Source organism: Delphinus delphis, chromosome 16 (assembly GCF_949987515.2).
Source record: "Delphinus delphis chromosome 16, mDelDel1.2, whole genome shotgun sequence".
Taxonomy (NCBI): domain Eukaryota; kingdom Metazoa; phylum Chordata; class Mammalia; order Artiodactyla; family Delphinidae; genus Delphinus; species Delphinus delphis.
In genome coordinates, this window is record NC_082698.1 from 53,893,880 (window position 1) to 53,915,233 (window position 21,354).

General features: G+C 54.4%; 1 protein-coding gene across 1 annotated transcript in view; it reads left to right on the top strand.

Moving 5' to 3' along the window:
• Positions 1 to 3,543: 3,543 nt before the first annotated feature.
• The window catches only part of ZCCHC24 (zinc finger CCHC-type containing 24), a 61,886-nt gene continuing 44,075 nt past the window's right edge, over positions 3,544 to 21,354 (top strand). Inside the window, exons 1-2 of the mRNA XM_060034709.1 lie at positions 3,544 to 3,953; positions 16,123 to 16,323. Of these exons, the coding sequence (XP_059890692.1) occupies positions 3,708 to 3,953; positions 16,123 to 16,323 (447 nt within the window). The 5' untranslated portion in view covers positions 3,544 to 3,707. The remainder of the gene's footprint in view (positions 3,954 to 16,122; positions 16,324 to 21,354) is intronic.

Here is a 21,354-nt window from a genome sequence, read left to right on the forward strand (position 1 = left end):
GTTTTTTAGTGAAATGAGCAGCAAAAATTTGCACAGGATTGTGAAGTCCCATCTTCTTCTACTCCTCTTTGCCGGCCTTTCAAGCCCAAATTGAACGCTGATTCCCCCCACCCCATGAAGACCCCTGCTTGCTCTTCTTTCCAAAGTTTCTCCTGCTCTGAGCTCAGAGCTCTTGGTCTGAAACTCCACCAAACACCTATCAGAACTGTTGCCTGGGCAACTTCAGCTGCAGACACTTCCCTACATATTCCCTCCTCCTCCAACCACCAGTCCAGGAAAGTTGAATATTGCTCTTACTGAAATTATTAATACCACACTTCCTTCCCGCATGATGGCTTATTCCCAGCTAGCAAAGCACCTTCCTGTTTGCATCCTCATTTGACCCCATCAGTCACTAACTGAGAAAATTGAGGTTTATAGAGAGGGCCGAGACTTGCCCAAAGCCACCCACCCAGGTTGCTTTTCTCCAAATCCTGTCTTCTCTCCATTGTCCCATTCTGGAGACCACAGGGTGGATGGAGTCCCCAGAAAGGGCAGGGGACAGGAATCCAAACCTCACCTGAGAGTTCCCTCCTACCTGTGGTTCTGAGGATAGTGTATAGACCAGAGCGGCCATACAGGAGACTGCCAGACCAGGGCCAAGGAAGGGAGAGCTAGATGTAGATTGGATTAGGAGCAGGTGGCTTAGACATCAGGCTTCCTGGGTGACCCTGGGCCACTCCCTTTCCTTCTCTGGGCCATGGTGTGTCCTCCTCTGTAACGTGAAGGCTTGAGAGAGGACCTCTGACATTTTGAAAGCAAGGCTTCTTAATGTGTACATGATGGGCAGTGGGGAGGCACAGAGTTTGGGCCTGGACCAGTCTTCTTACCCTGGGACCCAGGCCTCTGATACCCACCTGGTCACCCTCACCCATCACCTCCCATCCCACGGGATGTGCTGTCTCAGGGACCTGAGGGGCTGGTGAGGGGCCCAATCAGCTGCTATCCAGGCAAACTGCCTGTCAGTTGCTCAAATTTATTGATCACTAACTGGATACAGAGCCCATGTGTCGAGCAGGTGTGCTGTGGGCAAGGGGAGGGGGAAAAGTACAAAAGCAAAGAAGCCATTCAGGCTTCAACGGGGAGCATAATTTGGCCATCTCTCCGTCCAACCATTGACCTAGCAAACATTTTTGGATCATCTGCTATCTATGTACCAGGCCCTGCGTAGGAACTATGGGGTAGGGATAAGGCGGTTTGGGGTGAAAAGACCAGTGGTCACCAGGTAGGACAAGCAACCTCACAGCATCCAATCACTCTTAAGGACAGGGAACCCCAGACCAGGTGTCAGACTCATAGTCTCAGGCTGAGAACCATGGCAGAAGGGTTTTCTGTGGCTAGCACTTTGGTTCTCCACATGCCCCACCACTACCTGTCTATTGCCTTATACCTAGTGGTACCTGCTTGGCCCCTAAAGCAATTTGAATTTGCAAACCATACTAGGGAAAAATACCAGCACTTCAACATAACAGGACTACCCTCGTCCAGAAGGAGAGTGGGGGCCAAAGACAGAGAATTCTGGGCTGGTGCTGGGAGACTTGGAGTCTCCTCTGGGCTCCCCAACTTCCTGTGCAATTGGAAGATGTCCCCTCTCTGAACAGCAGTTTTCTCTGTGAAATTTAGGCAAAGTCTAGATCGGTGGTTCCAAATCCTATCCAGCCCCCCACCTTGGAACCTTAAAGACAGTATCGGAGTTCCAGAGATGACCCCAAATGTTTCCAAAAGTAAACGGCTATAACAGTTATTCCTAACAAGTGTGTACCTTCTTTTTAAACAAATAGGTTTAAAATATAAAGAGTACTGTAGAGATATGTCTCGGATGAATAAAAATATTAAGATATGATTGGTGTGTGCGCTATCATTTGTCCTAATAATCACAAATTGTTGGATAGACAAAATCTTTGAAAACCTGATCAAATGAGACAGAAGACAATCCAAGGGGTACTTGCTCGGTGACATGGTTGGAAAGGGTAGCACTTGGTTATCATTGAAGTCCTTTCAGGTCCAAGCATCCACAGATGTGTGCCGATGCCAGTCGTGGGAGAAATCCTCATGGTGGGAATGGCAGAGAGCTGACCCTTATGGAATATCTTCTGATTACTAAACTCAAACTGGTAAGCTCACAAACATGCCCAGAGGTAGGACAGTGACCCTCCGCATCTTACAGAAGAGAAAACAGGTTTATTCGCAGAGGTCAGGCGCCACGCCAAGGCCACTCATCTGGAAGGTAGCCGAGCTGGCACCTGAACGCCAGGGGGAATGGCTCCAGAGCCAGGTTTGAGGTTGGAGAGGCGACTCCGGCCCCCTCCGGGCGCCTCGCCGCTAGGTTCCTGGCGCTGGCGCAGTGCAGGTGCCCGAAGACTACCCCAGTCTGAGAGGGTGAAGTCCCCCTGGAGCTTCGGGGTGTGTTGGGCGCAGGCGGAGGCTGGGGCGGGGGCTCCCCTCAGGAATACTTGGACTAGCTGGGCCGTCCTGGGGCGGTGAGTGGCAGTCGTCTTCCCCAGATCCCCCAGACCCATCTAGGGTCCTGGCGACCCGCAGAAACACCGGGGCGGCCTGGGGCCGGGGGTGCGGGCTGAGGAAAAGGGCGAGAAGTGAGGCGGACCCAGAGCAGAAATAGGAGAAGAGAGAGGGGGAGGGGGAACGAGGGAAGGGGGCGGGGAGTCCTTCCTGGGACAGGAACCCAGGCCCCCCTTGGCTGAGCCGACCTGCAAAGCGATTCTGCAGATGGAAGGAATTAAGTGGGAGGGGGAGGGTCCTTCGATGATAGCGAGGAGAGGCAGGGAGATGTGTGTATGTGTGTGTGTGTGTGTGTGTGTGTGTGTGCGCGCGCGGGCGTGTCTCTGGGCCTGAGAGGGGAAGGAGAGGGAGACACATCAGACTAGACGAAAGTAGAAAAGATGAGAGGCAGAGACAGAGACAGAGTCGGAGACAGATCCATAAAGACGACGAAACCGACAGACAACGAAACTGACAGACACAGGAGATGTTAGTCTGAGAGAAAGGATAGAGTATGTGGAAGGTAGGAAAATAGGGGAAAAAACAGTGAAAATGAAATAATTGGAAAGGATTTGTAAAGAAAGAGAGACAGAAGAGAGCTGAGAGCAAGGCGAGACGGGATTGATCAGGCCCGGGCAGCACTGAGCTCCTGTAGGGTGGGGGAGCTGGGTTGGCCGCACGGAGGGGGCGGGGCCTGCTAGGGGGCCGCCCAATGGGCGGGCCCGCACCGTGCTACATATGTAGATGAGCTCTCTTTCCCCGCCCACCCCGCCCCCATCACTCTATATTCAATGAGATAGCCAATAGAGAGCGAGGACGGCTCCAGGAGGGGCGGGGCCTCGGAGAACCCCACCCCGGGAGCGGCCGCTGAAGGGGTCAGAATTGAGGCAGATAGCGGTTCGTGGGGCGGGGCGGGCGGATCGGAGGGGGCGGGCCCAAAAGTTTCCTGCCCAACTTTCGCTGCCTCCTTCCTCCGCCCGCGCGCTCTGCGGCTGCAGTTGGGGGGAGGCGGCGGCGGCGGCGGCGGCTGTGGGCTGAGCGCGGGGTGCAGGCGATCGCCGTCGGGGCTCGGGCGGCGGCAGTGGGCGCAGGCTCCCCGGTGCCCGCCCCTCCGCTCCGGGGGGGCGCGAGCGGGCGGCCGGGGGGGGGGCCGGCACCGTCGCCGCAAAATGAGCCTGCTGTCGGCCATCGACACGAGCGCCGCCTCGGTGTACCAGCCGGCCCAGCTGCTCAACTGGGTCTACCTGTCGCTGCAGGACACGCACCAGGCGAGCGCCTTCGATGCCTTCCGGCCCGAGCCGCCCGCCGGCGCCGCGCCCCCAGAGCTGGCCTTCGGCAAGGGCCGCCCAGAGCAGCTGGGCTCGCCCCTGCACTCCAGCTATCTCAACAGCTTCTTCCAGCTGCAGCGCGGAGAGGTGGGTGCCCCTGCGCGCCCCCGCCCTCAGTCGACCGTGCCGGGCCTTTTCGTATCTGCCCGGCTCTTCCTGGCCTGGCCCAGGCCCGGCTCCGTATTGCCCGGCCCTGCTTGGCTTGGCTTCGCTCAGCTCTGCCAAACTCGCCGCCCGAAGTCCCCGGGGCGCCGGGAGCGCGTCACCTCCCAGCTGAGCCCGGCCCGGAGCTGCTCAGGCGCGGGCGGGGCCCTCCTGCCCTCTCTCCCAGCCCTGGGCGCCCTGCTCCAAGGGGACTGGGGGGGCCCGGCTGGGAGGGTGGGTTCCGGATTCTCTCCAGACAGCCGGGGCGCGGCCTGTGCAGGGAGCCCCTTCCAAGTGTCCTTCCCACGCCCAACCCCATCCCCCTCTCGGCCACCGCTGGCTGGGACGGAGAGTGTGGATTCTGCTCCGAGTTCCTCCGGAGGGGCCTAAAATCTTTTCTCCTCCGACTTCGGTGGTTCCCGATCCGAAGGGCACCCTGGAGAGCAGTGACTAGCCCGGAGAATTTTTCTTCTCTTCTCACACAGGGACCCCCAGATACATCCTCCAGCCGCTCGCCCTCCCCCAGCCACATAGGAAGTGGTTTTTGAGGGCCTGACCCCACAGACTGCGCTGTCCCCCGCCCTCCCAGCCTGGAAGGAAATGAAAGGGAAATCCTCTTGAGCTCTTGGGAGGGGGGCTAGATAGGGGGAGAGGTTCCAGCTGCCCAGTGCCTTCTCCAGAAACCTGGGCCGGCTGCTGTTGCAAAGTCTGCCTGTTGGGTGGATTCAGTTACAGAATCGGAGGGGCAGTGCATCTTTCCCCAGCTAGATAAATACACAGATTGCCAGGACCTCCCAGCCCCTTTGAGAGGTCTTCAGAGCCTTTCCGAATACCACCCTCTCTGGCTTCAGCTGGACTCCTCCTGGGCCCCACTCCCACTTACTCCTGCCTCATTTGGGAACTGCAGACACCCTTCTGTGGCCTTCACTCACTCTCCTTCTGGCAGCTCTCTCTGCAAAAGTGCAGGGGGAAGGGGCAGGGGAGAGGACACACACGAGGGGCACCTTCTAGACCTGGGCACACCAATTAGTTTCGGGAGAGTCAGAACACTTGACAGTTTGTGGGAGAAGGCCTGTGTATACACCAGTGTGCTGGAGATGGAGGTGGGGAAGACAGAGGGTCGCCCTTTCTGGCCCCATAATGTGTTCCCCTCTGCCATTATTGACTAGGGGAGACATGGACATGTAAATCGCTGGCCTGAGGCCTAGAGATGGGCCAATGGCAGGCCAGCAGAGAGGAGGGCTGGTTGACCTGTGTTGGGCTAGTCAGGCATTGCTGGGGGAGATGAGTCTGGAAAGCACTCTTTGGTGCCAGGCGAGAGCATTTGTGTGCCAGAGCTCTTTGTAAACTGTAAAGCACTCTCTCCACGTGAGGAATTGTTCTTGGCTGGGAATCTTCTTTCTTGTAAGAGACTTTGCCGCCTCTTCAGGGAATGGCTTCTGTGACCAGGGGCTTTGCAGGACGGTGCCTGGGTCTTGTCGGTTGTTTGTTCTCTTACCAAACATTTGTTGAGCTCTGTGTGGCCCCCTGGGGATTCTGCCAGAGTCTCGCGGGAGCCCCAGATTAGAAGACAGACCCATGTGAAGGGTGGGTGGTTTCATGGGGGTCCTGTGGGAGCTCAAAGGCAGGAGGGTGACCACGACTCACGGGTCAAGTCAGAGTCCCCTAATCAGCCTCTACTGGCTTCCCTCTGTTCCCACCCTACGGTGGCTTTGTTCCACCATGTGGGTCTCTGCTAAGATGGTCTGGGAGTTTGGGGCCATCAGGAGTCCCCTGTGGGGGTAGGCTGTTGTGCCTCCTCTTGGAAATTTCTGGCATCCAGGATCCCACCCAAGTCTCAGTGAGACCTGCCTTTTGTCACTTCACTGCTGTTTACCTCGATGTCCTCATGAAGAGGCACATTCCTTTGCTGGGGCCACTGTAGAAGGAGCTGGTAAAGGTTATCTAGAGCGGTGGTGGAAGAAAGTCTCTCACGATCTGACTTTGGAGGAACCCTCGTCTCTGTCTGGGCCTCAGTTTACCTATCTGTAAAATGTAGTCTCTGCTCTCCCCCAGGGTGATGTGTATGGGATTTGAGAGCTGTACAGGAGAGGATGTGCCTACAGACAGGCTGGGTTAGGGAGGTAAGAGGGGCTTCCTTGCAGGGGCTGGAGGGCTGGGCCTGTTGACTTCCGGAAGGCTCTCTTGGCTTCAGACTCACTCGCTCTCACCCCCCCACCCGCTTTGCCTCCTAAACCCTCTTGAAGCCCCAGCTGTGCTCCTGGGGACAGGCCTTTCCTGTGTCCAGGGCTTAGCTGGTGACCTAATATGGCTCCAGAATAGCAACTGGTTGAGAGAACAAGAAAAAATACCCCCCACCTGAATGCCACCAAGGGGCTTGTTGGGCAGGAAGCAAGTCGTGTGTGGGCTGGAGGGGACTCTACGAAGGGACCCAGGGGCCCAGGAGCGTCGCCATTCTGTGCAAAGCCTGGCAGGCCTGGTGGCAGTGCCTGCGGATGTGACTTGCATGCTGACCGCTGACCACGGCCTGTCTGCACCGGTCCCTGTGCCAAGGGCCCACCCCCTCCTGCACCACCCCAGGCTGCTCCCACCACAATAGCAAAACACCATGAATGCAGCTGGGCTTTGGGCGGGGGGAGGTGTGAGGACATGGGGGCACAGAAGCCCATTGTGCCCCGGAACCTCAGCTCTGGAAGCTGAAGAAAAGCCAAGGGTTCTGAGTGGAGCACTGGCCCTGGGAGCAGAGGGGGAGATGGCAGAGTTCACGGGCGAAGTGCAGGAGCGGACCCCAGGAGGCGACTCGGATGCCTGTGGGGACCCCTCGGCTTCTCAGTCTGTGGTAAGGCTGCCAGGCCGAAGCACACACAGGTACTCGGCGCAGTTTTTTAAAAGGCCTCTGGGTCTAGAAACCGGGCCCTGTGAACCCCTGTTTCAACCCCTGATCTGTGGCAACAACTATATGTCTTTGGAGGGAAACTTGTGAGGCCCTTGGCTAAGGAAGCCAGATCTTAGAGGGAGTGGGGGGTGGGTGGCTTGGGGGGGGGGGTCTTCCCTGCCAGGCTTTGTTTGGAATTTAAATTCACAGCAGTGTGGGGACTGTGAGACTCCACCTCCAGAAAAGTAGAGTTACCCCATGTTGAGCATTAGCTCTCAGGAACCTCAGAGGGATGCCGAGAGCCCCTCCCGGGTAGTCCCTGTACCCCCTCAAAGGAGATGTAGCTGTCCCACTCCAGGTCAGATGCTTAAGGCAACTGTTTTCCTTCCCTCTTCCTCCAGGGCCAGATGTGGCTTGAAGATGTGGCCCTACTGTCAAGTGATACTTTGTGGAGGTTGGGGGAAGGGCTTTGGGGTCAGATACATTTGGGAAACATAGCATACTGTCCTTCCCTTGGAAACACACCATGCTAACACAGTAAAGGCTCTGAGAAGTCCTGCAGTACAAAACCTGCTAACCTTTCTTCTTCAGCCCAACATTTTGCATACCTATTTGACTGGATCACATTTTTGGCACAGAACACGTGCCAGGGTTCTGAACATCTCCAGGCTCAGAGAATGCTCTGTCAAAGCAGACCTCTTTCTTCAAACCGTAGGAGGCTCTTCCTGGAGCTGTTAACCCAGCTGCCCTCCTGGGTCCCAGTACTATCTTCTGTAGCACTGAGGACACCCTCCTCTTTGCAGCTCTGGTCTCATTGGAGATTTGAGAACAGCAGCAAAGGTCTCATGAGGCTTACCAGACAGGGCTTCAGGCTCCGGCACACACAGGGGTGTTAGAAGCCATAGAGGGGTGACCACAGTGTCCTGCTTTAAAAGGTTCCCAGGTATTAGGGACTGTGCTCTCTCCAGGTGCGGCTGAGCTGAGAGGCTACCTGGAAGTGTAGAACAAAGCCACCTATCTATCGAGGGTGGGAGTCTGCCTCGCTGGGGCTGAGTGGGCTTCAGGAACTGAAATTTGTTCCCAGCAGCCTTTGTGGTCTGTGTGGGGTGGTGGGGGGCAGCCCCAGGGCCTGGGAGGAATGGCCATTCCAACCCAGCTGGGAGCTTGGGAGGATGCCCAGCTCCCTCTGGCCAGCCCTGGAAAGCTGAGCTCTGAGTCAGGCAAGGGGGACCATCGTTCGAGGGCCTGTTGGCTGAGGTGGTCTGACCCTCCCTCCATCAAATTAAGTTGACTGGGAGGGCCTAGACTCAGAGGGGAGACCACACCTCGTGGACCGTCTGAGTCAGGTGGGAGGGAGGAAAGCAGGCAGCATTAGTAATAAGGAATCAGCAGCGGCCGAGAGCCAGACACTGTCAGCACCGAGAGAAGGGCCCCGTGGAGAAGGCGGCCCTCGAGTAGCGTCTCCTACTCTTGGTGGTGCTTTATTCTTGGCATCTTTTTCTTCGTGGCTCCCATTTTACAGAAGAGAAAACAGGCCTGGCAAGTCACCCAGCAAGACAGTGGCAGAGCTAGATCCAGCAGTCTTCTCCATCCCAACTACAGTCATCTCTGTGGCTCGTCCAGCTGGTGCAGTTGGCTTTCGCCTGGATCATTCACTGGACGCCAGTGCAGGGTGTTCTGTCAAGCCTCAGTGTCTTGGATGTTTTGTCCCCGATCTCAAGCCTTCTGAGGAGTGATAGGCATTGGTCATGGGTTCTGGGTTTCCTGTCATGTCCTTGCTCCAGGATGGGGCTCTGTGGGATGTGAGTCCAATGGTGGCCTGGCTTGGGAGAGGCAAAGGAGATGGACACTGAGCACTTCCTAGCACTCCTGTCTCACAGCATCCACTGTGTGCCGCAAACCCATTGTGCAGATGGGGAAACTAAGGCTCTTCAAGAGGAGGAAGATAGAGTTAGGGACATCTCAGGATGCGTGGTCTGTCATATAAGTGTGTGTGTGCACATGTGTGTATGTGTATGTGTGTATGGTGGTGATGTATAATCTTTTTATTCATTTATTTGTTTATTTTTGGCTGTGTCAGGTCTTAGTTGCAGCATGCGGGATCTTTTTTTTTGCGGTACGCCGGCCTCTCACCGCTGCGGCCTCTCCCGTTGCGGAGCACAGGCCCCGGACGCGCAGGCCCAGTGGCCACGACTCACGGGCTCAGCCGCTCCACGGCACGCGGGATCTTCCCGGACCGGGGCACGAACCCGTGTCCCCTGCATCGACAGGTGGATTCCCAACCACTGCGCCACCAGGGAAGCCCAGCACGCGGGATCTTTTTTTGCAGTGTGCGGGCTCTTTGTTGTGGCCCTCGGGCTTCTCTCTAGTTGTGGCGCACAGGCTTCTCTCTAGTCGTGGTGCGTGGGCTCAGTAGTTGTGGCATGTGCGGGCTTATTTGCCCCGTGGCATGCGGGATCTTAGTTCCCTGACCAGGGATCGAACCCGCGTCCCCTACCTTGGAAGGCAGATTCTTAACCACCGGACCACCAGGGAAGTCCCAGGTGTTGTATAATCTTTCTTCTGTCCTTCTCTGGCCATACTGGTCCACTTGAGGTTTCTGAAAACAACAAGCACTCCCGTTCCTCTAAGCTTTTGCACTTGCTGTTGCTGCTACTGCTTCTAATGCTATTGACTGTCCCTGTATAACTGACAGATTCCAACTTACTTCTTTATGACACCAGTGGATGTCTCTTCTCCGAAGGCTTTACCTGGCTGTCATGGGGAGCACACCTCCCTCCAGCTTCCGTGTCCCATGACAGATGAGTGGTACATCCTTCTGGTAAAGCATGTCTTAACAATCGGTATTTCTGTGAAATATGTGTCTGTCTCCATAGCTACATTTCAACACTGAGAATAGGAATCCTGTCTTTTTCCACTTCATAATCACAGCATCTGATGCTTAGTCAGTGCCTGGGACAGACTAGGTGCTCAGTTAACATTCACTAGGTGGATGGGTGGATGGATGACTTGGACTCTCTCCTCCTCTTCCTTCCCCAGACTTGTGACTATTGTGAATGCTTTCCTAGTCTTTTAGCCTCTTGTTTTATCGCACAGAAGAAGTGTTTATGGATTGCTTGATAAATTTTAAAGAGCTGACCTGGGAATCATGAAACCCTATCCCTAGAGATAGGATCCCAGCAGAAGCGTAGGTGTGCTAACAGCTCTTGGCCTTCTTTGGCTATGGACCTCTTTGAGAACCTGAAAGCAGCTCGAATTCCTCTCCTCAGTGCCATGCACATAGCACACAAGTGCGTGCACACGCAGAACTCGCATTTGCATGTAATTTCAAGGGGATCATGTCAACAGTGGATCCCAAATCCAGGCCCCCTACTGTAGAAGCTGCCAGCCTCAGTGGCACCCCAGACTGGGTAAATCTTAGGGACCTCTAGTCCTCGAGGTCTTGGATCCATGCTTTCTGCTTTGATGTAGTGAATATATTCTAGAAGCGAGGGGCAGCCTGGTCCCCAGCGCTTATGCCGTAGCTGGGCAGCAGGCACATGGTTGTGACATGTGAACGCCTACCGAGTGAGTGGTGACCTGGGGGGAGCAGGAGGGACTGAGTGGGGATGGGGAGCCTCCCCTGTGTCTGTTCTGCTCTGTCCTGCTGCCACTGTGCTCCTGCATCCCCTGGTCCTTTCTCTCCCCATTTCTCTCTCCCAACTCCCCCTACCAAGGAGAGCACAGCCTGCTTATTTAAATCTGAATCTTCCATCAAGCTCTGGCTGTGTCCAGGGAATTGTGTTTTGCATGCCCTGGGTGAATGGGCCTCTAGGAGGCAATGGTGCCCTTGGGGGTCCGGAGTGGGGGGATTGCCACCTCTGTCACGGTCGACCCTGCCACCTTCTTGGCCCACAGGTCAGCTTTGGACCTTGGAAACAGGAGCAGAGCTGGGGTCTGACTGTGGCTAGGGAAACCCTCGGTCCAGGTGTGGCTTCACTCTCCCATCGGCCAGCTCCAGCCTTGACAATGGCTGTCTCCTTCTGTCCCTGAGCCCAGCCCACATCCGTCCCTGCTTGTGTGTATAGGATGTGTTTGTGTTTGACCCTGCGGGCCGGAGCCCCAGTTAGACCCCAGCGGGTAGAAGAAGTGCAGATCTCTTTGGAGAAGGGGTAGACTCATTTGTGAGATGAATGGTTTCTTGTCCCAAAGAGGGGAGTGTGGGTGTGTATGTGTGTGCATGTGTGTGTGCGTGTGCGTGTGTCTGTGTGTGTGTATGGGGGTGGCTTTTGGGGATAAGAAAGCAGTTGTTCAGCTGATGAAAGAGCCCCCACAGAGCTGAGACTGGGACCAGAGAATTCCTCCTCCAGGGCCGTCTCAGGCCCAGGGGCAGCAGGACTCAGCATTTGCTTTGGACAGACCTCCTCGGACGCTGCCCACTGCCCCTGCCATGACCTTCCCTGCCGGGCTGCTCCCGCCTCTGCCTGCTGTCCCTCTTCTCTTCTTGCACCCATCGCTTCTCCCTCTGGTCTGCTCTCGGAAGCTTCTGCCCACCTGCCCTAACTCCTGCCTCCCCCCTCCCACTGTGCCCTGTTTCTGTCCTGGGGGGGCAGCCAAGGGGGAGCACATCTTGTCAGGTTGAGTCAGCCCTGGAAATCTCCACTTGTGTATCCCAAACCCCTCAACAGAACCACCAAGCCCGGGGCCCAAGCCCTCAAGCAGCCCAGAGAAGCTGGTGTCTCATCTTGCCAGGGCTGAGGGGCTTCTGTGCCAAGGAGGATGGTCCACGCCAGGTGTTTTACTCTGGGTCCCCTTCCCGTAGGGGAAGCCAAGCCTTGGAGGCCATTCGGGGGCTGAAATACAACAGGCCAACAGATCTGGGTGTGACTCTCCTCTCAGCCACATGCTGGCTGTGTTTCCTTGGGCAAGTTACACAGCCTCGCTGAGCCTCAGTTTCCAGTTCTATAAAATAGGACCAATAATGCCCATCCAGAGTGTTCTTGTCAGGGATGAGACTAAGAAAGGGAAGGGATCCAGTCAAGTATCTAACACAAGTAGGGTGAGAATAAACTGTAGTATCTTCCCATCTAACTTTCTCCAACAGCCAAGCCAGAACCTTGGAGGAGTTCCAGCAATGGACAGGAATCTGATGCTTTGTTCCCCACATGTGGCATAAGGATCCCACGCTTCCTACTAGCTGCTGGGGTCGCTGACCCAGGGAGGAAGGAGGGGTGGTTTCTTCCCCCAGGCTGGTGATTTGGGCCCAGATTACCCAGAGCCACACACTAGTGGGGCTGCCCACAACCACTGGCCAGAGCAGCTACATCTGAGGTGAAATCACCCTCAGCCTTAGTCCGTGGGAACTCATCTGTCAAGTGGAGCTCCCTTCCCGCCTGTCATCATTGCACACAGGACAGTCATGGGCGTAGGGGACACCAGAAACAGTCTGGTCTCTGGGGCAACGGAGGGTTGCAGAATCTTTGCCTTGGGGGATGTCTAGCCTTGTGGAGAGATGAGGAGGTATCACCGTGTAAAGAGGTTAGAGAGAGACATCAGAGCCCCTTCAGGCAAGGGCAGGGGAGTCACAGGGTGGTCCCCACCCCAGCCTACAGCACAGGGCTATGGCCGGGAGGTCAGGAGGCCCCTGGAGGGGGCTGGGGACTCTGTGGCCACTGGGGCCTCAGTAGCACCTGAACCTGTGCTTTTCACACCGTCCCTTGGCGCCCAGGCCTGAGAAAGAAGAAGGGGTGGGTTCAAGGCCACACCACTAGAGTTAGAGCCATGGCCAAGAGCCCGGTCCTGCAGGGGTTTGGACCCAGAGTGGGCATCCCAGGGGTGGACAGCAAGTGCAGGCCTGGAGGGAAAAGAGCAGTTGCGGGTGGGACAGTAAGGGGAGCAGCTTCGTTGTTGCAGAGTTAGGGGCTGACTGACGAAGGGGAGCCCTGCCCAGCCTTGCCCTCCAGCCACAGACGGCAGGACTTGGGAGAGGTGGCGACGTCGTGGATGAAGTGCCTTCTGTGGACCAGGCTCTGGGGGCATCTTTCAGTACCTGGAGTCTGGACCTTGAAGAAGCAGGCTGGCAGAGGTCATCAAGTGTGCACTCCTCCCCTGGTCCGTGTTACATTTTACACGTGGGAAACCCAAAAGGCCAGGGCCCTGGCTCCACAGACAGAGGGAGGGAGCTCTGTGTGTCCTGGCCTCTGCTCTGGCCGGTCCCCACAGGCCGTGGAAATGTCCGAGAGACCAACTTGCCTTTCACCTCCATGGCCCGAGCTCCTTGGAGCTTTGGAGAGGAAATAGCTTGCTGCCCCACCTGCCTGCCCAGCCGGCTGGCAAGCAGGGCTCCTGGCCCTTAGGCCTGGCTGTGTGCTCTGGTCTGTGCCCCCGGGCCTCGCTGGGCCTCAGTTTCTCCATTGTAACTTGAGAGTGAGGTTGGGTCAGTTGACTGTTCCTCCTTTCGTCCTTTCGTGGTGCCGTCTTGAATGGTGGCGGGGGGAAGGGAGCTGGAGCGCCCGTGAGGGCCAGGCCGGAGCACACTGGTCGGCGATGAGGGGAGCTCTGGCCTCGCTTCTCTGACCTGCAGCTGCCTGTGTGACCCTCCTGAGGGGCAAAGCTGTGCCATCTGAGGCTATGGGGGGGATGTCAAGCTGCCGGGGAGAGGACAGCCTGCTCGGAGGCCTCTGGCTGCCCAGGGATACCCACGGGGCCACCGTGGGCAGGGGTGTGTGGCCACAAGATGGGGGAGAGGTTTTTTCAGGGTGTAATTAGTTCTCTTCTGGCTCCCACCAAACTTCCCCTTCCTCTTGACAAGTTGCTGCCAAAACAGCCCTGATTCCTGTGGACTTGCTTCAATCTTATCCAGAAAAAAAAAAAAAAAAAAAAAAGAAAAGAAAAGAGAAAAAAAATAAGAGGGTTGTTATTTGTGAAGTTGCATTTCCCGGCCATGAGGGTGAGTCACACCCTTTGGAGCTTCAAGTTTCTTGTTTGGATGAACTTTTCTCTGGGAGGCTGGGGCGATACTGCCCTCCCCCAGACCAGTTCTGGTGGGGAGAGGTCTAGAGACAAGCCAAGGAGAGACCTTGATAGCTGGAAAGTCCAGGTACTCCCAAGGCCAGGTAGGGCCGGACAGGTTGTACCTGAGCTGCCCCAGGGGAGCTTTAAAATGCAGACTTGGGCTTCGGGGAGTTAGTGTTTAACAGGGACAGAGTTTCAGTTTGGAATAAAGAAAAATTTCTGGAGATGGGTTCTGGTGAGGGTTGTGCGATAAAGTGTGTGAATGTCCTTAATACCACTGAACTGCACACTTAAAAATTGTTAGAAGGGTAGGTTTTATGTAAGGGATATTTTACTGCAATGAAACAATGCAGTAGATTTGGGGTCCTTATTCCTAGGTGGCTGCTTTGGTAGGTCTGAGGTGGGACCCAGAAAACTGTATTTGTTAAAAGTGTCCCAGGCCATTCAATACAAGGTTGGACACACTCATCTAATCTGTAGAATGGGGACAGTGGCTCCTAGGGCTGTGGTGAGCGTCAGCTATCTTAACACGTGTAAAGTTTCCAGCACCAGGGACATTCAAGTGCTCGGTATATGTTACTATTATCATCTAATCCCACTTCCTTTGGGACCTTCCCCACATCCTTTAAGGTTGTCCAGTCTTGGCTCGCATACCTCCAGGGATGGGGGACCCTCTGCCTTTCAGGATGGACCATCTGGGGCGATCTGAGAGCTGGAGAGTTGCCCTGAGACTTGATGCAGTTTTGTGTGGGATCTTTCACAGTAGCCCTGGGCAGTGGTAGAGCAGAAATGGTCATTAGGACCCTCTGAGTTCAATGCCCAGTCACTGCAAACTGACTGTGTGTTGGGCCTGGCTGCCCTGGATGTGGTGTCTCTGTCTTTCCTTCCAGATCCCAGGCTGTGGTCTAAACCTACATGGGAGAGAACAGAGGCCCAGAGAGGGAAAGGGCTGGCCCAGGGTCACATAGCAGGGTGTTCAGGGAGCCAAGAAGAGTGACGGCTGTGTCCTCTAGGGAGGAGTGCCGGACCCCCCAGAGGCGTACATGTGTGGGGGTGGGATCTGTCCTGGTTGGACGAGGGGTGTCTGATCCCCTGGGGCCAGCTCTCAGCTCACCTCCCTGCCTTCCCACACTGAGGGGACACAGAAAGCACTGTCCCTACCCTGGGCTCCTTCTGCCCCATCTTTGTAAGGGAGCCTGAGGCAACTTCCTCTCGGTGGCTCTCCTCCCCTGTGAGCCTGGGGACCCCCAAGAACAAGGCTGTGTTGTCTCTCCAACAAGTCTCCCCAGGGTCTGTAGTTCACTGCTGGGGTTCTTGGACACCTTAGCTGGGGCCAGGTGTGCCCAAGCCCCATGCCCAGGTATGTCATCAGCCTCCTGGGGAAGCTGCCTCTTTCCAGCCTTGGCCTGGCCCCAGGAGAGGGGCCCACGGCCATTCCCTGCCAGCCTCACCGCAGGCCCCACCTTTGCTAAATTCCAGTGTGCCCGGCCGCCCAGAGCCCGTGACTCCTATAAATAGAAGCTGTATACACCAGGAGGGGGCCTGGGCCACGTCTACTTTGAAGCCAGGCAAGACATCTGGTTCCTGTCAACTGGAGGTGGGAGAGGTGAGAGAGGTGGGCCACTTCCTCCCCGGGCTTCCAGAGAGCTGGCCTGGGCCGGGACAAGGGCTCCCCGGAACACAGTGTGCACAGGCCTGGGGCTGCAGGAGACCAGGCAAAATGCTGCACTTCAGTCTCCTCTTCTGTACTGTGGAAACAATGCTGCGAGCTGATGTCTCAAGTCACCCCACTAGGACGTGGCAGAGCCCCGGCTCTAACAGGTTGCTTTGTGCCGTACGTCTTACCCCTGGCAGTGTGTAGAGAGCTATGATCATTGTCATCACCATCCCCATATACTGAGTGCTTCCTCAGGGCCCGGCAGGAAATAAAGGGCTTTACATTCTTGGCCTCACGTTAGCCTCATAGAAACCCTTGGAGGTAGCTATCGTTATTCCCATTTACCGGATGGGGCCACTGAGGCCCCGCGTGGCTAACTGGCTTGTCCTCGGATGGACAACTAGAGGTAGGACTTGAATGCAGCCTCCAGGAAGCTGGAGCCCTCAGGCGGCTGAAGGGTCACTATGAATTCGTGTGTGTGCGTGTGCGTGTGCGTGTGTGTGTACGGGCCTGTGGAGGTTCCCAGGAGGCCACAGCGCCGTAAGTGGCCAGGCCTCCAGAGCCCTCACAGCCTCTGTCCCCTGCAGGCGCTGAGCAGCAGCGTGTACAAGAGCGCCTCGCCCTACGGCTCCCTCAACAACATCGCCGACGGCCTCAGCTCCCTCACCGAGCACTTCTCCGAGCTGACCCTCACCTCTGAGACCCGCAAGCCCAGCAAGCGGCCCCCGCCCAACTACCTGTGCCACCTGTGCTTCAACAAAGGACACTACATCAAGGACTGCCCCCAGGTAAGGCAGCCCGGCCCGGTGGGGCTCAGGGCCCCTGCTGACCTGGGAGCCCTGTGTCCCCCCAGGGCCCCTTCCGCGAGCGCCTGGCCCCGGGGCTGCTGGTCGCCACCCTTTTGTCCCCTCTGGTTTTTCTGAGGCAGGCTGGCTGGTATGGATGGGACAGAGCCCCCAGCTTGGTGCTGCGCTGGCCGGTCAGCAATCTGGGTGGGGGACCCCAGAATGAGGTTCTGGGCCTTCGAGTCCCCCCAGTCGTCCTGCCGAGGTGGGTCCTGTTACCGTGGGGCAGGAGGGGGCCAGCAGCATCTTCACGGCTCTCCCGAGAGCCCGCCGCCTCCCGCTCACAGGGAAGGAATGTGGGCTCTGGGCCAGGGATCCAGATGTGCGCCCCCCTCCCCCAGGCCCCCGCCTCTGCCTCCTCTGCAGCCTGCTCCCGTGAGGGGGAGGGGGCACCCTGCCCGCGCCCTGTGTCCCCGGGATAGGTCTAGGTGAAGGCCTCGGGCACCGTGGGCTGAGTGTCGCTCCCTTGGGGTGGGAAGGGGGTTGGGAGACCAAGGCTTCAGGAGCAGCCCCGTCTCTCACCCGGTGCTTTGCCACGACAGGGTGGGGGTCCGGGGGGCAGACCCCACTCACCAGGCGACCCTGACTCTCTGACCGACATGGCTTTGGAATCCTGGGGAGAGAGAGGTTAAGAGTTGTGTTAAACACCATACGAGATTATCAGTGATTTTTTTCTCCCTATTGTTTTTTCATACTTTCCACTGTTTTTAGAACGTGGTACTACTTTTATTTTGTACGTGTAATGGAAATGGAATCCTGGAAACTCAGAAAATCCGTGTAGTCTTGCCCTCCAGATGTTGGCAGCCGAGGGTGTGGCTGGGCAGGGCTGGGTCCCTCCAGGACCGGCGGGAGGTCGAGGTGCGATTGCCAATCACCGCTCTTCTCAGAAATGACCGTGCCATGCCTCAGGTCCTGGCTGCTTCAAGTACGGCCGGCCACAGCTGCATCAGTATCACCCCAGAGCTTGTGAGAAATGCAGAATCTCAGGCCCAGCCCAGAACTGTGTTCTAGTAAGATCCCCGGTGATTCAGCCGGTGACCTCAGCCCTCTCCCCAGCCCTGGCCAAGAGAGGTCCACCCACGCCGGAGCCACTGATGGGCTGCCCTCCAGATCTGCACTCCCCTGTGCCCTGTCTACCCTCAGTGTACACAGTAAGCAAGGGGCCCTTTGCATGAGGAGATCCTGGCAGAGGGTGAGGATCTGGTTGGCGCTCAGAGATGTGCCCATGACCCACCCAGTGAGCCTTCCCCAGCTGAGCCGCCAGCACAGGGGTTGTCAGCTCTCAGGCACTCTGCCTACAGGGCACAGCAGAACTCCACCAGGTTTAAGGAGGAGACAGGCAGTGTGCTAAGTGCTCTCCAAGCATTTCATTCAGCGCTCACTTCTGCCTGGTGCGCTAAGTGCTTTTAATAGCCTCCTGTTACGGGATGCTTTGTGTGAGTGAAGGTCTCACACTGGACCATCAAGCCGGTCAGTGGAGGAGTGGAGATTTCAACCCCGCAGGCAGGTGACGCTCAGACATAAGCAGGGGCTCTCAGGGGCTCTGAGGAGGTGTGCTCGTGCTGGGCAGACAGCCCGGGAAAGCTTCCCGGAGGAGAGGGGCTTGAGTGGGGCTGGCAGGTTGATGGGACAAGGGTGACCAGTATCCAGAGGCAACAGATGATGAGTCCGAGGTGGAGGGATGGCGAAGGTGTGTGTGTATTTGCGCACGCGCTGCGCTCTCCCAGACGGGGCCAGAGCTCTTCCCAATGTGAGGGGTAGGAGGGCCCCTCTCCTAGGTGCCTCTCACTTTCTAGCACTGTGCCAACCACGGTCCTTCCTTTATATGGGTTACACAGCGTGTTCGCTTATCTTGTGCAGGGCTCTTAACTCTGTGGCCGAAGTAGGAGTAATAGCCCCATTTTACAGTTGGAGAAACAGAGCCTCAGAAAGGTGACGTGCTGAGGAGAGGGCAGAACCCTGGTCTTGGGGCCTCTGTGCTCTTTGTTTCCTTGAGCATCCACACCGCTCCAGGCTGAGACTTCCACGGCCTGTGGAGCTTGTTTCTCCCTTGAGCTGGTAGAGCCCCTCTTCTGGCCCCATCTCAGACTTGATTCTATCCGGGATTCCTGCAGACCCAAGGATCTCCCTTCACTCTTCACGAGGGTCACCATCCGTAAAACGAGGCTAGTGAGAACACTAACACAGAAGACTGCTGTGAGGACTCAATGAAGTAATGCGTGAAAAGTGCTTAGCGCAATGCCTGGCACACAGTCAGCCCTCAATAACTGTTGGCCAGCATTATTTTTATCTCCCTTGTATCACAATGCAGAGTGCACATACTTAGGTAAGTATTTCAGCAGAGGCTGGAATATGACCGCAGGCCCCGGGGGCATGTGCTGGGCTCGATTCATCTCTGCCAGCCCAGGTACCATACAGTACGACAGGTGCTTAGTACAAGTCTTCTGGAATGAAGGAACAGGTGGAAATCTTTGTTTCAAATGAACTATTATGTAAGAGCTGAGCATTTATAATATTTAAAAGTGAAATGCTTATTTTTGGTAACAGCTTTAATGAGTTATAATTCAACCATTTACAATATACAAGTTGATGATTCTTCGCATATTCACACAGCCGTGCAACCGTCACCACAATCAATTAAAGAACATTTTGGTCACCTCAAAAAGAAACCTCATACTCTTCAGCTATCACCCTCTGAACCCCCATCTCCTAACATCCACTAATCTACTTTCAGTCTCTGTAGATTTCCCTATTCTGGACATTTCATATAAATAGATTCATATAATATGTGGTCTTTTGTCACCAGATTCTTTCACTTAGCATATTGTTTTCAAGGTTCATGCATGTAATAACATTTATCAGTTCCATGATTCGGGCAGTATTCCATCCTGTTTTATTTTCTGGAAGAGTTTGTGGAGAATTAATATAAATTCTTCTTTAAATAGTTGGTGGAATTCACCTGTGAAGCCATCTGAGCTTGGGCTTTCTTTTGTGAGTAGATGTTTTTTATTACTAATTGAATCCCTTTATTTGTTATGGGTCTATTCTGATTTTCTATTTCTTCTTGTGTCAGTTTCTGTAGCCTGTGTATTTCTAGAATTTGTCCATTTCATCTAAATTATCTAATTTATTGGCATACAGTTTTCATCATATTCCCTTATAATCCTTTTCATTTTGTTTTATAATGTCCCCCTCTTTCACTTCTGATTCTTATAATTTGAGTCTTCTCTCTTTTTTCTATTGGTCATTCTAGCTAAAGGTTTGTCAACTTTGTTGAACTTTGTAAAGAACCAACTTTTGGTTTAGTGGATGTCCTCTATTGTTTTTCTCTTCTTATTTCCTTACTTTCTACTCTAACCTTTTTAAAAATTGTGGCAATATACATATAACATAAAATTTACTATTTTAACCATGTTTCAATGTACACAGTTCAGTGGCATTCAGTACATTCACACTGTTGTGCGACCATCACCATCGTCCATCCCCAGAACTCTTTTCAGATTGCAAAACTGAAACTCTGTACCCATTAAGCAATAATTCCCTCCCCTTCCCTCCCCCAAGCCCTGGCAACTGTTATTATACTTTCTGTCTCTAAGAATTTCACTACTCCAGGTACCTCATATAAATGGAATCATACAGTATTTATCCTTTTGTGACTAGCTTATTTCACTTAGCATAATGTCCTCAAGGTTCCCTCACGTTATAGCATGTGTCAGAATTTCCTTCCTTGTTGAAGGCTAAATAATATTCCATTGTGTGTGTGTATCTGTGTGTCTGCCTCATTTTGTTTATCCATTTATTCATCAATGGACAACTGGATTGTTTCTACCTTTTGGCTATTGTGAATAATGCCGCTCTGAACATGGGTGTTCAAATATCTCTTTGAGTCCTGCTTTCAATTCTTCACTCTAATCTTTATTATTTCCTTTCTTTAACTTGCTTTATGTTTAGTTTGCTCTTCTTTTTCTAGTTTCTTGAGGTGGAAGGTTAGGACACTGATTGTACATCATTTTTTTTTTAATTAAATGTGGGTGTTTATAGCTATAAATTTTCCTCTGAGCTGCATCCCATAAGTTTGGTATGTTGTGTTTTCATTTTCATTTATCACAGGGCATTTCTCCATTTTTTTTTGCGGTACGCGGGCCTCTCACTGTTGCGGCCTCTCCCATTGCGGAGCACAGGCTCTGGGCGCGCAGGCTCAGTGGCCATGGCTCACGGGCCCAGCCGCTCCGCGGCATGTGCGATCTTCCCGGACCGGGGCACGAACCCGTGTCCCCTGCATCGGCAGGCAGACTGTCAACCACTGCGCCACCAGGGAAGCCATCTCCATTGTTAAAAGCTATTTCCTTAATGGTTGCTCCAGGGCTTATCTTATACCTCTTAACTCATCGGAATGTGCTTTAGATTTATACTGACTTAACTCCAGTGAGAAATGTTACTTAACTACAGTATAGAAATGTCACTCCTTTGTAGCTCTATACTTCTTTCCTTGTTCTTGTGGCATTACTGTTTACATATGACAACTATGTATGTTACAAATTCAACAATACTTGTTATAATTATTACTTTAGTTAACTTGATGTGTTTTAGAGAAGCTGGGAGAAGAAATGAGAGCAATTATATATCCATAGCTTATGTCAGATTAGCCTTCTTATTTCCCATTTCCAATTCTTATCATTTGTTCCTGCGGATTCAAGTTACCACTTGGTGCTCTTTCCTTAGCCCAAGACAGATTTTCTCCTACCCACCTCCTTTGTGCTATTATTGGCAAATGTACTACATTTCTATGTTACAGGACAAATAAGACAATTATATACATATTGTTTTATAAATTGCTTTTTTTTTTTTTTTTTTTTGCGGTACGCGGGCCTCTCACTGCTGTGGCCTCTCCCGCTGCGGAGCACAGGCTCCGGACGCGCAGGCTCAGCGGCCATGGCTCACGGGCCCAACCGCTCCGCGGCATGTGGGATCCTC